The sequence below is a fragment of the Epithele typhae genome (assembly GCF_022376455.1).
Source record: "Epithele typhae strain CBS 203.58 chromosome Unknown BXZ73scaffold_1, whole genome shotgun sequence".
In the NCBI taxonomy this organism is placed as follows: Eukaryota; Fungi; Basidiomycota; class Agaricomycetes; order Polyporales; family Epitheliaceae; genus Epithele; species Epithele typhae.
In genome coordinates, this window is record NW_025954192.1 from 1,726,585 (window position 1) to 1,743,063 (window position 16,479).

Consider the following 16,479-nt stretch of genomic DNA (forward strand, 5'->3'; position numbering starts at 1 on the left):
AAAGCATTTCCCGCTCTAAACACCCTCCCTCTCCCGGTCAACTACCACCACAACATCATCGAGGATATCTAAGGCTCTGCCACGTCCCGCATCGCAATGGTCGCCATCCCACGACCCGCGACGCTCGCTCCGCCCTCAACAGCACCTGTTTGTGGAAAGACCGAACCGATCGCGCGTAGGATCAGCATCAAGCTGGTCATTGGTCATGTGACCGTCATCTTCCAACATACGGCTCAACACTGACCAGTCTCACTCATCAACTCGCTCATGCTCTCATCCACAATGCGGTATCCGCCCGGTGGACAGACCCTAGTGTTCGGACAAACGCGAATTGCGCTCCGGTACCTCCACCGATAATCATGAAATTTTAGATTTAGCTAGGATAGCTTCTCACACATCTGTGTTCGCAGTTTTGCGTCCCCCCAGACCAAGCTGCGTCCGATCTCAAGGATGCACTCGCCTCACTGGGAGAAGTCCACCTTTGATGGGTCTCGGCTGAAACACCTATCTCAGCGCTCCCCTTGGAATTTTGGGAATGTAATTCTTGCGTACTTTGAAAGCTTCTTCCAAATTCTCCGAGAGAATGCGCCCTCGTGGGCGTCGACAGTACAGAATTGAGCTCTTAAGGCGTGACAGTAATCCAGCGCTTGTGCGTCACGTCTCAGCGCCCTACTCGATTTGGCTCGGCAACGGCTCTCTTACGACAGGTTCTGACATCGGCTACAGCTGAGCGCCGTGACTGCGTCTGTGACGACGTACGGAGAATTGTCCGAACACTAGGGTCCGTTCACTCTTTCAACGACTACACGCATATCTCCAATCGCCCAGGCAGAAGTAGGAGAGAAGCAATAAATGGTCTATCGAATTGAAGACTATCGGTGCAGGCGACGAGGACGCATGAACATCGGTTGGCGCTGCCTGTCCGAACTGGGTCGTGATGATGGTAGCTCGCCGCGTGCCACCACACGCAGCCGTCTGCGCGATGGCCGGAGTCGGCTCCCTGGGTGAGTGCTTCTCGCCCACAGCCTGCATCATGCTTCTCAGCACCAGTTTCCCATGGCTCTTGCGGGCCCGCACTCCGGCTGCGAGCCTGTGTTGTTCCTGGCTCGTCCGTGCCTATAAGCTCTCCATGTCGACCTGCACGACTCCCCTCCCGCCCCACCCCCGCCGTCCTCCTCCGTGCACGGCGCACGCTCGCACGCTCCCCGCGGACGTGCCCCTCCCGCCCGTGCCATGGAGGGCCTCTCGTCCGAGAACGCCCATCTCATCGGCCTCCTCGCTGACACCCTTGCCACAGGTCCGTCGCCCGCCCTCAGCAGCGCCCGCTTCCAAGTTGACCCATTTGCACCGCTCCAGGTGTCTACATTGCTTATCTCCCACAGTCCGTCCTCGTTCTCCGCCGAAAATGGCGCGCAGGGGCGTCGCTCTGGCTCCCGCTCTCGTGCGCCATCATCTTCGTCCTCGCGATGGCCGTGAGTCCCTGTGCCTGGCCTGATGAACCGGATCATCTGCTCACCTCTCTCCCTCCTCTCAGGACTCCTGGACGCAGCTCGTCCTCGGTTATACTGCGTTCAGCGTGCCTCCCGGAGAGAGCTTTGCGAATCCGCATGCCGTGATTATCGACATCGGCTCTCACGTCAACCTTGCCAAGGGCGTCTTCACTGCCGCCCTCGCCATGTTCTCCGACCTCATAATCGTGCGCTTCGTGCCCATTCACCTCATTCCGCTTCTCACTCTGCTTCGTTATAGGTGCACCGCACGCTCGTGGTCTGTGATTACAACCTCATCGTCGCCTTCTTCACCGTCGGCCTCCTTCTGGCCTCTTACGGTACGTACCAGGCTCGTGCCGCATGCAGCCCGAGGTTTGACCACTGACCCATCACATGCACAGCGCTCAGCGCATGGTCGGTATGGACCGAGTTCCAGACCGGCACCGTATCCGTAGGAATCCTGGCCGCCGAAGTGTCCATCCGCGTCAAGTACTTCTTCATCCTCACCTTCGCCCTCAACATCCTCTGTGCCGGTCAGTGCGGCGCAGACGCTCCCTAACCACGCGCCTGACCGCCACTCTCCTGAATCCCAGCCCTGATTTCCTGGAAAATCAGGTGCGTGACGAGAAAGACGTCGAGGCACACGCACGGCGCCAGCCCGCTCTCCTCCGTCATCTCGCTCGTCATCGAAACCGGTACGTTCGCGTGCGGCGCCCCGTGTCCTCCGAGGGAGCCCGTGCTGAACACGGTCTCGCCCGCCAGCCGCGATATACTGCGCGAACCTCCTCGCGCTCATCGTCACCGACCTCATCCAGTCGAACGCGTTCTTCATCTTCCTTCAAGTGGTGCGTCGTCCTCCCCGCGACATGCCCTCCGCTTTTGTTGACCGTCCGACCGTCCTTCCTTCCTCCGTCCTGCAGCTCCCCGCCGTAAACGTAAGCCCTCGCGCACCAGCACCGATCCTTTCCGGACGCACCTGACGCACTCCGACGCCACGCACAGGCACTCACCTATACCATGCTCATGGTCCGCACCAGCGCCGCCGCCCGGTCGGACCCGAGCACGACCGTGATGTCGACCCACATCCGATTCGCCACCGTGAACGACAGCCGGTACTCGCCCAGCGTGAGCCGCGCGGAGAGCGGGACGTTCGACCCCGACCGGCTGTCCATGCCCGCGAGCACCGCGCACCGCGACGACGAGCCCGTCAAGGTCGGCGAGGCGGTGTAGTTGTTGCTCGTCCCGCGCGCGGCTGTGGCGATATGTGCGCCGTTGGGGCCCGGGGCGTCGTCGCTTGTATACCCGCTGGAGAGTGTTGCCCTGTCACGACTATTACGCAGCCCTGTACTTGCATTTACGTAGTGTACTCTATATTATGGAACGGAGGACATGGATCACCTACTGCGGCGAAGGCCGGCAGCCCTGCGAGAGCACCCGAAAGCGACGGCGAAGGAACGGATGCTGCCTACCGTATATCCCATTAATGCGACAGAGCCCACAGACAACATTAACGCGCGGCCGGAGCCTGCTTTGAACTGAACGTAATACATTCCTGCGGACCGGCGGGAGGCTGAACGGAGAGACGGACGAGAGTCGATACAATAACGATATGTACGTATGGGGTGCGAGCGCGACGGGTCAGGAGGACTCGAACGGGCTCGTCGACAGCGCTGACGAGGTCAGGGAGGTGGGCACCGACGCCTGCCGGCGGAGCGACCGCCGCGGGCGCAGGCTGCTGCCCCCCGCCGCGGCGACGGTCGAAGCGGCGGCGGGCGCCTTGGTCGGCGACGCCTTCGCGGCCTCGACGGCTGCCGCCGTCGGCGCCACGGTCTGGGGCGAGAACGCGCCGATGCGCGGGAGGCGGATCTTGAGCGTCGGCGTCGCCGACGGCGGCTTGAGCTCCCCGTTGGCGGACGCGGAGGTTGGGGTCGCCGGCTTGGCGGCGGCGGACGCGGCGGACATGCTCGCCTTTTTCCGCAGCGTGGATGCGGACGCCTTTGGCGCGGGGGGGAGCATGAGCGCGTTCGGCGCGGGGGCGTCCGGGTCGGGCTTGATCACAAGCGGCGGAGTGCCGAGCCGTCGTGTGGGCTGGCGTGTGCGCCGCGGACGCGTCGACGTCGACACCGCAGAGGCGGGGCGCGGGACCTCGACGACGTCGGCCTCGGCGCTTGAGGCGGCCTGCACGGGTGCGGGTGCGGGAGGGCGGGCAGCGGCGCGGCGGGCGTTGGGACGTTTGCCGGAGGAAATGGAGGGTACGTAGTCGAAGTCGGCGCCCGGGGTCGAATCATCGTCGCGAGTGGAGCGTTTCGAGGCTTTCGCCGCCCGCGCGGCGGCCGTGCGGGAAGCTCCTGCGCGGCGGGAGGAGGGGCCAGTTTCCGTCTTGCGCCGTTTGTCAGTGTGGGTCTGTGGGCGGATGACGTTGGTGACGAACGTGCCGAAAAATGCTATGAGACACTCACACTCAGAGACGTCTCCTGGGACTCTGTCTTGATGTGCTTACGGCTTTCACGATGTGTCCCGTTGGTTGCGGGGGCGGACTTGAGAGGAGCACTGGAAGTGGATGAGGAACCTTGCAAGCGCATGCCGCACAACATCTAGCATATTTCTCGTTAGCTCGTACGCAAACGACACGAAACAAGAAGGATTCACCTGTGCGATCCTGAGATCGTCTGTGTTGAATAACGCAGGTTCCATGGAGAACGGGGGTATGCTGTCCTGATCGTCGAGTGACGACAAGGATGTCAATGGTGAAGACATTGAACTTGAAATCTCAACCTCGCCCCTGAAACGAAGTCAGATACTGATCTAGCGGTGTAATCCAGGACTCACATATCGACCCCTGAACCGTCTGAACGATTACGCTTAACTTTGTCCCAGAAGTCGAGCGTAATGATCCTTTCAGGGACACGATATCGTCGGCCATTGATCAGAACTTCGTCAACATTGACCTTCGGTGGGACGACGCCGGTGGGAGGAGCCGTTTCCGCCTGTATGATCTCGATATTGCCGTTATTCTTCTGCCGAGGCTTCGTAATATCGATAGGCGTCGCGTTGGCTCGAGGAATGCGGTGTTTGGGTTGCTATGAGGATGTAATAGACGTAAGCTACGGCCGCGCCAGCCAACGAAAGCCGATAGGACGCGCACCAGAACATGCTCGGCGTGGTTGGGACACATCCACTTCTTCGACCAGACCGGCATTGTGATCAACGGCGGATCGGTACAGTCAAGATGCCAGTGGAGGTGGCAGTAGTCGCAGGATATGATGGCCCGACCGGTCTCATAGTTGTTGACATTGGTTGAGATGGACCGCCTTGTGCGCTTGGCGGTTGGAGACTCAGCCGTCATACCTGGGGGCAATGCTGAGGCTCCACAGCGAAAACATAGCACTGGGTCCCCATTGCGATCCTTTAATCGGTACGGATCGCGATCCTCGAGTTGACCGAGGCGGCTGGGGGTAACCTTGGGGTGAGGGTGGCACGATATCGGTGTCGAGTCATACTCACTTGAAACGCGCAGCTTTCACCTCTGAGGTGTCCAGATATGCACCTTTCGCACCAGTTCCCACTGAACCCCAAAATGTCATTGGGAGGACCACAGGAGCGAGTGCGGAGGCTTACCGTCTTTAAAGAATGTTCGAACGTCCTGAGGCAACTGGAACTCAGTGGGTATCTTAGTTGCTAGCTCATTAACTAAAGGGGCCATGAATTTGAGAGAAGGCTGCGGCTTGGGTGGGGGCTTCTGTTTCGAGGCGAAGGGTGAACGATAAGGGAGCGGGGAAAAGGTGGGAGCATACCTTCTCCAAGGTGCACGCCGGGCAGAACCATCGAGATTCCCCCTCGGGTATGTCCGTCGCCTCTATCGGGGGATCGAGACAAATCCAGTGGAACGCCCTGGGGCAGCCGTCACAGTACACAAGTGCTCCAAGAGACCGACACGCAGAACAATGGTCCTCGTTTGTCTGCAGCACGTTGTGTCTGACGGGGTGGTCATGGGAGGGGGACGAGTTGCACTCACCCCGAGAGATGCCAGCTCGTTGCTCAGCGACATCATGACCGGCTCCTCCTTCACCTTCACCACAAGCTCCCTCTCCTTCCCTTTTCCCTTGTTTGCCTTCGCCCGACTTCGCTTGCCGGGTTCTACGCATTCCGGAGGGGTATCTTCGGCGTGAAAGGAGGTGGCGCGTGAGGGCATGGTGTCGTCGGCGTCGGCGGGAAGGAGTGCAGGGTCAAATTCCGACAGTGGGTGCGATGACGAAGCACCAGCCTCCTGGAGCACAATGGCTTCAGTCGCAGGCGTCACCGCGGCGAGACTGCGAGCAGAGGCACGTTGAGACCTGCCCTCGGCGCTGGCGACGTGTGGAGGGGGGTCCCGAGGACGGCGTAATTTTGCGGGGGCAAAGTAACGAGAAGGGCGGAAGATGCGACGGTCGTCTCGCGATCAGCTCGGCTGTCTCTGCTCTGAAAAACAGGGGGGACGCACCCTTTGTCCAAACGGACCCGCTTGTTGCGCCGCGACCCGTCCAGGCTGGAGGGTGCCGCTGCGGAAACAGAGCCCACTGCGAAGTGGGTTGTGTACGTAGTCCCTGGGTCGGAGCCGGGGAGGTAGGAGAACGCCATTGGAGGGTTTTTGTTGTCTTTCCGCGGCATCGCGGCCTGTTGGAGGGACGCAAGAGGGGGAGGGCCGGGGAGGATTTCCGTAGCCAAGGACGGATCGCCGTCCAGGTGCGGAGGATGCGAGACAGAGACCCCTGGGTGCATATACGCCGGGACGCTCTCGACCGACGCCATTCTTGAGCAGTGCGGTAGCGCAAGAGATGGAAGGCAAGCCGAGAGACCGCGTGAAGGAGGTACGCCTCTCCGGGCGTGCAAAGTGGTATACGAGAGGTCGGTGGTCAGTGGCGGTGAGGGACAAGGGCAACAACCTAGCGTGCCTCCCGTCTTCGCTGGGCAATGATGCTGAGCAGCATCCTACCAACGCTCTCGCATGTCCAAAAGCTATCGTGCGCGCAAGCACGTCCAGTGTATAACAACATGGGCATTCGAAGTTCTGCTCTATTGTGACACCACGTCGTAATCCGACTTCCGCGCCCAAGGCCAGTCCATGCGCTAAAAGCGCCATAGCGCGAAGCCCTCCCCCTTCGATTGTACATACTGGCGAGAACGATACTGAGTAAGAAGTGCTGGTCTGTATACAAGTGTCAGCCACGTTGCAAATGCTTTGCTCACAGATGACCAGGTGCTGCCAGGACCTCGGCCAAAGACGCCAGCGGCTGCCACAGTGAAAATTTTCGTCTTCTGCATCGGCAACGCCTCACAGTATCAGGATGATCATACGGGAAAGGGATCTATGGGTAATAACTCTGCCATGAGCTTGGAGTCATAAGAGGGACCAACAGCAAAGACGTACCGGTACCGATGCGAACAACGATTTCCCCATACACACCTAGGCATATGACGCTGCTGCATTGAAAGGGATATCCGCCCGAGGTTATTGTTGACCTGGACAGGTAAATGGCGTTCCCTGAACCAATAATCCGACAATCCAGGCAAAGGGTGCCAACCCGCTCGGCAACCAGATTGAGCTGTGGACCAAGATAGGCTACAGGGTCTAGAGTAAGACAGCATCGAGCACTCGTTGACGTCTTAGACTAGGCAGTGTATGAGAGCAGGTGTAAAGAGCTCAAGAATCTGGTTTGTGAGGAGCGAGGCTTCAGACTTCAATGGTATGAAAACGGAGAAGAAGCATACCTCAGACTCCTCGACTCTTCAACTTGAGGCGGATTGGCCCACTATCACAACCACCTCACAACGCGCAGCGGCAAAAGCATCTTGTTCATTGACATCAATTGACGTGCTAGCACAGCGGCTGATAGAAGGCAGGCGACGCGACTGATTGGCGTGTTCGGGGTGGTAGTGGGTGAGGTTCAAGGAGTGCACAGGGCCCGCGCTAGCTGGAGGCAGCTCTTCCTCCGGGCGTCTCTGATGTATTCTATACGCTATACCACGAGCAAGGTCTCCAGCGCTGTCCTCTGGATATCGTGTATGTCCGTAAACTTGGTCAAGTGCGCAAGTACTTCTCTTGTTGTCGACAACCGGCAGCTCACGGGGTGCTTGGGCGTATGGCCTGAATCCACAGCGCCCAGGGCTCGCAACGATGATTTCTCGAATGCTCACCCACGAATGTCAATCGACCAGCCCGGGCCCCGCGGTGAACTCATTGGATCCGCCCGTCGTGTCTTCCCAGCCCGGTGTCGCAGGTGTCCGTCCGGCTTGGCAATCCCGTGGAGGACACCTGGACTCTGAGCGCACAAACGTGGGTCGCCGACCATTTCCCATTCGCTATGCATCCACTTTTTCCTTGCGGTCGACGACATCCTGCGCAAGTCGCGGCCGTTTACACATTTACTACCCAAACGCGCCTGATCCCACCCTTTCCTTCCGGATACATATGAGCCTCCGGGCGCGCCCTCTGGTCCTTGTGGCTTGCTCCCCTTCCACTTGTAGCCTTCCTCCTCTCCTCAACGTCAAGGATGTGGAAGCTCAGTCTCTCGCTCCTCGCTTTCGTGTCTCGGGTCTCGAGTCTGAACATCCTGCTCACCAACGATGACAGCTGGGCTTCTGCTAATGTCCGGTTTGTCGTCTTTCTTCATCTCTACAGGCTCTGTGAACTAATCCACATTGATTTCACTAGTGCCACCTTTGACGCGTTGAAGGCGGATGGTCATGACGTCCTCATGGTTGCGTAAGCAAAATTTATCGCCTTCGCTGACCTCGTTAAGCTCACTCCGCACCCTAGTCCGGCCGTCCAGCAGTCCGGCAAGGGCGGTACCTTCGTGCTGCCTACCTCCAACATCACACAGGGCGGCGCTGAATTTGGCACTGTCCCTGCGGCGCACCGTTCTTCGGCCAGGATGTGCAAAACGGCGACCTCTGTGAGCAACACTTTCTGATTCAGCTTTCGTCCTTGTCAGATGCTGACTTCTCGTCTTAGTTTATATCAACGCAACGCCCGCCGCCGCGGTGAGACCGATTCCCTTCTGTCCGCTACCACTTGGCCAAACACTGATAAGCACCGTGGGACGGGAGGCTGCATTCGGGATTGATATCGTCGCTCCGAAGAAGTTTGGCAGCGTCCCTATCGATCTTGTCGTTTCCGGTCCCAATGAAGGTCACAACAATGGGCCGTTCCTTTTCACACTGAGCGGCACGATCGGCGCAGCCTACTTGGCAGTAGAGCGAGGGGTTGGTAGCAGTGCTTTTATCTGTTTTTGGAGAATGTTCTTACGAAGGGTCTCAGATTCCGGCCATCGCCTTCTCAGCCGGCAACAACACTCACCGCTCCTTCACAACGAACACAGGCGAGGCTGACGATCCCGCGAACCTCGCTGCAAAGGTATGATGCATATATCAGTGCTCATGAGCATGGTTGACCAGCTTTTACTCTTGCAGGTGTCGCCGACCTTGTGCGCGGCCTCGCCAGTGGCATCAATGCTTCTGAACAGTCTCTCTTACCCCTAGGTGTCGGCATGTCGTAAGCATTGGACGACGTCTTTCTGAATACCACTGTTTTTCGTACTGATTCCACTCAGTGTCAATCTACCCACGTTCGGTCCGGGCATCAACTGCACCGCTGTGAGTAGATGTGCCAGTGGTCACTACCGTCTCAATAGCGCTGACAAGTGACCGTCATATAGCCCCCCTTTGTATTCACTCGTCTCACTGGGGGTGCCACCGTGAACCAGGTCACTATCGACAACACTACTGGCTTCCCTGTGTCGAGTAATTTGCAAGTGGCCGTGGGATTGATACCTAATGCATACTGACCAGCTATTCACCAGGGTCGCCAATGGTGTCAATGCCAACATTAACGGCGTTCGTGATGACCCTGGTGCGTTCTTCAGACATTCCCTTGAAAAATGGGATTTATGGTTTTACAGGTGAGACTCCTACGAGCGCAGGCTGCGCGACTGCTGTCAGCATCTTCTCGTCGACTACGATGCTCCCGAGCGCATTGCGGTGCCCCTGCAGAAAGCTCTCAAGCACGTCGTCCGCGGAAATTCGGCTTACTGAGTCATCCCATGACCTTTTACAAGATTACCACGACTTCCAGGCACACAAAAATGAAGATCCCTGCGTGCAGTACTCTCGGAGGGCGATTCGCGCGATCATGATCATGACGTCTGCTCTGATAGTCAGTAAATTAATCTGAGGGAGAGCCTTCGAGAAGGAAACTACTTTTGCGACATGTAAAGCGACATATCTCTTTTATAAACTTGACAGTAGTGTTTCTGCGGCGTGCTGTTAATCGTTGCGTGTACCACTGTCGACCTTGCTTCCTTGCTTCCGGCGGCGTGATGGACCGGCTCCGGCCCGGATGTGGTGGAGGGAATGGACGCTGTTGGTGACAAACAAAGATCAACAACGCGTCCTCCATGGCCAACACCACCGTCCGCGGTGCGACCGCCATTCATGGCCAGAATCCTCAGGTAGGATCCGTTTTGTCTTGCAGCCTGGAGAAATGTCAATCTGAATGCTCAGTACCTAGTCGAATCCGTCATTCGCAACCGCATCTATGACTCCAACTTTGGAAAGAGCATTGTTTCGCACTGACTGGTGCGCACGTTATACTTACCGTTCCCTTGGTTTCGCGCTCTGACTTCGCAAGCAGCGGAGACAATCATCGACAAGTCTCTGGAACTCAAGGCCATCGGGGCGTATACGGCAACCAAAAACCCACCGAGTTCTTGTGCCTGCTCCTCAAGCTCCTACAGATCCAGCCAGAGAAGGAGATTCTGATAGAGTATCTGCGAGCGGATGAATTCAAGTGAGTGCTTCTGCTTATGCATGCGTCGTCCAACCCCCCAACCCACCTAGATATCTAAGAGCACTGGCTGTGTTCTACATCCGCATGACGTTCCGACCAGCCGAGGTGTATGAAATACTGGAACCCTTGCTCAAAGACTACAGAAAACTACGATATCTGGGCATGGGTGCGTGTTCCCCCCTGGTTGCCGTTCTGTGTGCTCACGGGCTGCAGGAGGGTACACCCTCACCTACATGGACGAGTTCGTCGACCAGCTCCTCAACGAAGAGCGTGTCTGCGACCTCATCCTGCCCCGAATGACAAAACGCGATGTGCTGGAAGACGCGGGCGACATCGGCCCCCGGAAGAGCCGCCTGCTGGACGCGATGGAGGGCAAGAGCGAGCACGGCAGCGAGAGGGGCAGAAGCAGAGCAGGAGCAGGAGCAGAAGCTCGGACAGGAGCAGGTCGGGACGGACAGGCCCTCCGTCGCAGTCCCCGGGCCATAGTGGAGGCGCAGCGACAGTCCCGGGAGCAGGTCGCCCTCGCCCGCTGGCTCGCGGTACATCTCCCGCAGTCGCTCCGGCTCGCGGTCGCCGTACCGGTCGAGGAGCAGGAGCATCTCGCCGGACAGGCGCGACGGCTCTGCGGGTGGGTCGCCCGCGCGATCTCCCAGTCGTTAGCTCGTTAGTCGGATGCTTTCTGTACCTTTGTAGGTATCGCATCGAAGAATCTCGTGGCTGTACGTGCACGCCTTCGTGCACACTACGCAAAAGTTCTGTTCGATATTCCTCCGCTTGAAGTTGGCTTAACGTCCCCGTCTTTTGCCAATGCTTGCTATGGTGTCCATGTAGCATGACGTACAAAAAGTCGAAGACCTTGCTGTACCATCACAGGCATCTCGCGACGTTCTCGCTGCGCTCCCCGACGATTTGCGGGCACTTATGAAGAGCAGTCCTGCGTACCGCTGTAATGTTGAACGTTTACCACCGACATATATTGCACACTCTGTTCCACTCTGACTTGGCGTCGCCGCATATATGTTGTCCGAATCCACTGATCTGATGTCGCGCCAACGCAGGCGGATACAGTGGCAGACCCCTGCACGACGGCGCGTCTACGAGAACAGCGGGGTTTGCATTTGAGCTCGACATAGACCTACATGTGCATGACACACCGTCCGCGCCCCCGAAGACAGTCCCCTCCACGCGTCTGCGAGACATTACGTATACCGGCCAAGAAGGAAATGTACATTCGCGCGAGGCGTGCATCCGTGCGGGAACAAACGTAGAGCGAGGGTGGGAGGTGGCGCAGAAAGAGGTCGGAAGCACGACGCGGGGAATATGGGTCAGACAGGGGAAAGCGACAAGGGAAGAGAACGGCACGCGGACGGGAGAGCATGGGTCAGGAACGGAGGACATGGAATAAACAGCAGAACGTATGAAGCGCAGGAGGAAGAGCGCTAGATGGAGAAGAATGGCTGCTCGTTGCTCTGCTGTTGCTGTTGCTGCTGCTGCGCGAACGGGTTGAAAGTACCCTGCGGCGCACCTGTCGGCTGAGTGCCCACCCGCGAGACTTGTTGGCCGTATCTGCCGTTGACCAACAGTCAGCAGCCTTCATCTTCACAACGGGATTGAACATGAAGTTGGTTAAATACGCACCGTAGGTTGCCCCAGTTACCGAACGTGTCGACACCATCTTCGCGGTTGGCAAGCAGACCCGCGAGCTTCGCGTGCTCGCCGTCGTCGGTGCGCGCCCGGACGGCGGGCATCGTGTTCTGCCGCGCTGCGGGCGGCGCTGACTGGGATGGCGGCGGTGGCGATGTTGAGCTGGACCACCGTACGTCCCCTGAAGGTTGAACGAGACTGGGCTTGCGGTCTGCTGGGGCCCAGTCGGGAGCGACGACGTGGACAGTGACATCGCCGGCGCGAAGGGGTTGTTCGAGCTGCCACGGTGAAGCCATCGTCAATCCACATGTAATGATGAGCGCAGTGCCAAGGACGCACCCGAAGCCCGTGGGCTGCGCGGCTAAGGGCTGCTGAGGCATGAGGAATGCCTGCTGTTGCTGTTGCTGTTGTTGCTGTTGCATTTGAAGCATCTGCTGCTGACGCATCCATTCGTCCTGCTGTTGCTGCTGGGCCAATAGTTGCTGCTGCTGCATCTGTTGCATCTGCCACTCCTGCTGCTGACGTAGATATTCCGCCTGGACATGACCGTCAGCGTCATGCCGAGGTATGCAGGGACACGCGTACCTGCATCGCCTCCTGTTGTGCCTGCTGCTGATATGGATTGAACGCCGTGAACTGGGGCTGGACGGAGGTGAACTGAGGCTGCATGAACTGCGGCGCCTGCAGGGACGTGTCGACGAGGGGAAGGAGTTGTTCGGGTTCTGCTGCCTACCCGGGGCTCAGGCACAATCGCAAAGAAAGACATAGGCACTCACTGCGATTCGTCGAAGAGCGCGTTCTGGTTCGCGTCCTGCACGGCCTTGTGTCGCTTCGCCTCCTCCTCCTCGCTCAGTTTGATCGCCTGCTGCAGGTCGCGCTCCTCGGCCGTCATCCGCTCCCGCGTCTGCTCCTCGCGAGCGTCCGCTTGCTCTCCTCGAGCGCGCGCCGCAGCTCGTCGTCCTCCGGGTTCCCGTTCTGCCCGCGCCGCCCGTTTGCGGCCCGCCGCAGCGCGTTCTCGTCGACCTCCTCGTCGTCCCCGTCGCCCTCGCCGCGGTTGCGCACCATCCGGTCGCGCATCATCGCGCGGTCGCGGCGCTCGTGCCGGAGGCGCGACTCGTCCTGGAGCAGTTCGTGATGTCCTTCGCCTTCTGGCGCACGTTCGCGCCCTGGTCCTTGCCCTCCTCGTCGATGAACTGGAACTCTTTGAGCGTCTTGATGATGTAGATGTTGTCCTTGAAGTACACAACCACGTTCTCTGACCCGGCGTGGAGCAGGTAGTCGAGCACTGTCAGCGACTGCCAGCGACGGGGCGGGGGGAGCGAGTCAGTGGGAGCGGAGATGGGGCTGCGGGACGCGCACCTTGAAGACGTGCCGCCAGTTCTTGCCCTTATCGTTTAGCCTCTTGTCCAGCATCTCCATGATCTCGACAAAGTGGTCTCTGTGAGGCGGGGCAGGGGGCGTTGGGACGCGTCTCGTGTGAACAGACGTCGCGCACGTACTGGTTGTAGCTGAGCTGAGCGAGTTCATTCATCTGAGTGCCCGATGGGCCCCATGGGTCGTTCGAAGTTGCTTCCCGAACCTTGGCCTGGACGTCTGAGTAACCCTTGGTGTAGTTTTTGGCGGTGCGGATGATGCCCTTGCCGAGGTGCTGCATGCCTGACATGGCCGGCGTTCACAGCCCTAGAAGGGGTCCACGGGGCTGCACTGAAGAGGAACGGTCGGAGACCGAGAAGATCGCGGAGAGTGGAAGAAAGGGGGAGCTGGACGTGGCTGAGATCAAGGAGAGCGGTGTCGAGGTTGAGACATCTCCGACGGCGAGGCCCACACCTGCGCCGATCTGCCCGGCGCTCGCAATTGGGCCCGGTCCGCAGTCGTGCGCCCTCTCACTTGAGCTCTCTCCCAGGGGCCAGTGCACCCCGCCTATTGTCCAATGTCGCCACTTGGCTACAATAGACACTTCACGGCGAGCGGACTTCAGCTCAGCACTTACGGCCGCAGTGTTTTCATCCTCTGGCTGAGATATTCCAAGGTCATGAATTCGTAAACGTATGTAGGGGTAACTTCGGTAATGCCAACCGGTGTCGGAGGATGTGGTGCGTCGTCAAGCGCAAAGACGATAGTAAAGCAGACGAGGAAAGGAATGCGGATAACACTGGAAAGCGACCAATATAAAGTGTATACGATGTAGACGACCTTTTCGTGTTAGCGGAAGGGGGGATAGCGGGGGTTGTACAGTACGCTTACTCCTCCTCAGGGGGGACCTCCTCCTCGTACTCGCCCTCCTCTTCGACGCTGTTGGAACTTCAGTCAACATATGAAACAGCTCGCTAGAGAATATACGCACGTGGCATCCTGGTACTGCTGGTACTCCGCAACAAGATCCTGCATGTTGGACTCCGCCTCCGTGAACTCCATCTCGTCCATACCCTCCTGGGTGTACCAGTGCAGGAAGGCCTTGCGCTTGAACATGGCCGTGAACTGGTCGCTGACACGCTTGAAGAGTTCCTGGATGGCGGTCGAGTTACCAAGGAAGGTGACGGCCATCTTGAGACCACGAGGAGCGATGTCACACTGCGCGGACAGGACGTTGTTGGGGATCCACTCGACGAAGTACGCGGAGTTCTTGTTCTGCACATTCTGCATTTGCTCCTCAACCTCCTTCATCGAAACTTTGCCACGGAAGACAGCCGCGACGGTAAGGTAACGACCGTGTCTCGGGTCCGACGCAGCCATCATGTTCTTGGCATCGAACATTTGCTGTGTGAGCTCGGGGACGGTGACAGCACGGTACTGCGCGCTGAGGCGGGCCGTGAGGGGAGCGTAGCCGGTCATGAAGAAGTGAAGACGGGGGAAGGGAACTGCGGACAACGAGTGAGTTCAGATGACAACAACATGGGCTGGATTACATACCCATGTTGACGGCGAGCTTCCGGAGGTCGGAGTTGAGCTGACCAGGGAAACGCAAGCAAGTCGTGATACCCGACATGACGATCGACACGAGGTGGTTGAGGTCACCGTAGGTGGGGGTCGTGAGCTTGAGCGTGCGGAAGCAGATGTCGTAAAGCGCCTCGTTGTCAATGCAGAACGTCTGGTCGGAGTTCTCGACGAGCTGGTGGACCGAGAGCGTGGCGTTGTAAGGCTCAACGACAGTGTCGGAGACCTTGGGCGAGGGCACGACAGAGTAGGTGGCCATCATACGATCGGGGTACTCCTCACGAATCTTCGAGATGAGGAGGGTACCCATGCCTGCACCGGTACCACCACCCAGCGAGTGGGTGATCTGGAAGCCTGCACATGTGGATCAGACCTTGTGACCGTGACGGGTGACGGCGTCACGAGAACACGCACCCTGCAGGCAGTCGGTACCCTCAGCCTCCTTGCGAACGACATCGAGAACGGAGTCAACGAGCTCCGCGCCCTCAGTGTAATGGCCCTTGGCCCAGTTGTTACCCGCACCGCTTTGACCGAAGACGAAGTTGTCGGGGCGGAAAAGGCTGCCGAGAGGACCGGCACGGACGGAGTCCATGGTGCCGGGCTCAAGATCAATGAGAACAGCACGGGGAACATACTTGTTGGCGCCGACTTCGTTGTAGTAGACGTTGATCCGCTCGAGCTGAAGGTCATTGTTGCCCTTGTAGAGACCATCCGACTCGATGCCGTGCTCCTCAGAGACGACCTCCCAAAACTTGGCACCTACGCGCTTGTAAGCGATCGAGGTTGTTTATCGCCAGCAATCAACGACTCTCACCAATCTGGTTACCACACTGGAGGTCGCAGGGTGGTCAAAGGGGGGACATGTGTGTAAAGACGCGTCGGGCTTACCTGGCCGGTCTGAAGGTGAACGATTTCACGCATTCTGGAAATGTCAACGTCAGCGCGACTGCTCAAGAAAAGGCCGAAACTGTGGGTTGAAGGCCGAAGAGAGCAATCCGACGCGTCGTTGCGGTCGGAAGTGGTTCAGGAGGGTAGAAAACACGTACATGAGGGAATAGAACTGGGGGTAGAGGCGGGGTCGTCAAGGATGGAGGGTACCGGGGAGGGACAAAGTCGAAGCGGGCACGACTCGAGGTCAAGGGCTTCTATATTCAGTCGGAGCTTGAATCGCCAAGCCCAACGTGGTTTCCGCCACTCCACTCGATCTAGCCCCTGTTCTCTTCTCCCTCGTTATTATCCCGCACACATGCCCCGCCAATGTGTCGTTCGCATGTCTCCTGTCTTCTTTCGCCTCGACGTTTTCCGACCAATCTCGAAGATGCTTTCAACTGCTGTCTTTGGAAGCTGTCTTGCACATCGCTTAACGGCCAGCAGAGAAGGCGCCCATAATCGATATCGCACGATTTGCACGCGTCGACCCGCCAAATGGGTTCCGCTCTACGCGAACGTGTTTCCGGCTTCCCCGCCGGCGGCGTTGCTGCATGCAGTCTTCACCGTGTCGCTCGCTGTGTTCAGCCCTAACCTGCGTGCATAACAGGCGAGCGCGCTCATCGGGCGATCGCCGGCGCGTCGGTGGCGCGTCCGCGC

At 58.6% G+C, this 16,479-nt stretch overlaps 6 protein-coding genes across 6 annotated transcripts; 3 read left to right on the forward strand and 3 right to left on the reverse strand.

Moving 5' to 3' along the window:
- Positions 1 to 1,233: 1,233 nt before the first annotated feature.
- Positions 1,234 to 2,720, forward strand: BXZ73DRAFT_95872 (uncharacterized protein; the record flags this gene model as incomplete). Its single annotated transcript, XM_048026926.1, has 9 exons — positions 1,234 to 1,297; positions 1,357 to 1,472; positions 1,535 to 1,696; positions 1,750 to 1,828; positions 1,892 to 2,023; positions 2,084 to 2,185; positions 2,253 to 2,335; positions 2,411 to 2,425; positions 2,493 to 2,720. 9 exons carry the CDS (start codon positions 1,234 to 1,236, stop codon positions 2,718 to 2,720), a joined length of 981 nt encoding a protein of 326 aa, XP_047884097.1.
- Positions 2,721 to 3,128: 408 nt separating this feature from the next.
- On the reverse strand, positions 3,129 to 6,278 carry BXZ73DRAFT_37826 (uncharacterized protein; the record flags this gene model as incomplete). Its single annotated transcript, XM_048018083.1, has 10 exons — positions 3,129 to 3,893; positions 3,944 to 4,084; positions 4,140 to 4,272; positions 4,320 to 4,570; positions 4,636 to 4,939; positions 4,995 to 5,055; positions 5,109 to 5,229; positions 5,285 to 5,449; positions 5,506 to 5,836; positions 5,971 to 6,278. The coding sequence occupies 10 exons, from the start codon at positions 6,276 to 6,278 to the stop codon at positions 3,129 to 3,131; spliced, it is 2,580 nt and encodes an 859-aa protein (XP_047884098.1).
- A 1,742-nt stretch (positions 6,279 to 8,020) lies between these two features.
- BXZ73DRAFT_95874 (sure-like protein) lies at positions 8,021 to 9,560 on the forward strand (the record flags this gene model as incomplete). Its single annotated transcript, XM_048026927.1, has 11 exons — positions 8,021 to 8,121; positions 8,182 to 8,227; positions 8,270 to 8,422; positions 8,482 to 8,510; positions 8,561 to 8,732; positions 8,788 to 8,883; positions 8,940 to 8,953; positions 9,080 to 9,122; positions 9,185 to 9,264; positions 9,329 to 9,378; positions 9,433 to 9,560. The coding sequence occupies 11 exons, from the start codon at positions 8,021 to 8,023 to the stop codon at positions 9,558 to 9,560; spliced, it is 912 nt and encodes a 303-aa protein (XP_047884099.1).
- Positions 9,561 to 9,922: 362 nt separating this feature from the next.
- BXZ73DRAFT_86511 (PRP38-domain-containing protein) lies at positions 9,923 to 10,974 on the forward strand (the record flags this gene model as incomplete). Its single annotated transcript, XM_048024228.1, has 7 exons — positions 9,923 to 9,976; positions 10,029 to 10,043; positions 10,085 to 10,103; positions 10,194 to 10,314; positions 10,365 to 10,480; positions 10,528 to 10,816; positions 10,869 to 10,974. The coding sequence occupies 7 exons, from the start codon at positions 9,923 to 9,925 to the stop codon at positions 10,972 to 10,974; spliced, it is 720 nt and encodes a 239-aa protein (XP_047884100.1).
- Positions 10,975 to 11,753: 779 nt separating this feature from the next.
- On the reverse strand, positions 11,754 to 13,621 carry BXZ73DRAFT_86512 (ENTH-domain-containing protein; the record flags this gene model as incomplete). The annotated part of the gene is made up of 10 exons (XM_048024229.1): positions 11,754 to 11,880; positions 11,953 to 12,120; positions 12,153 to 12,236; positions 12,298 to 12,494; positions 12,544 to 12,687; positions 12,776 to 12,868; positions 12,982 to 13,077; positions 13,116 to 13,253; positions 13,318 to 13,396; positions 13,458 to 13,621. The coding sequence occupies 10 exons, from the start codon at positions 13,619 to 13,621 to the stop codon at positions 11,754 to 11,756; spliced, it is 1,290 nt and encodes a 429-aa protein (XP_047884101.1).
- A 577-nt stretch (positions 13,622 to 14,198) lies between these two features.
- Positions 14,199 to 15,813, reverse strand: BXZ73DRAFT_36859 (beta-tubulin 1 tubb1; the record flags this gene model as incomplete). Its single annotated transcript, XM_048017904.1, has 6 exons — positions 14,199 to 14,250; positions 14,303 to 14,816; positions 14,869 to 15,246; positions 15,307 to 15,651; positions 15,707 to 15,722; positions 15,781 to 15,813. The coding sequence occupies 6 exons, from the start codon at positions 15,811 to 15,813 to the stop codon at positions 14,199 to 14,201; spliced, it is 1,338 nt and encodes a 445-aa protein (XP_047884102.1).
- Positions 15,814 to 16,479: the final 666 nt, after the last annotated feature.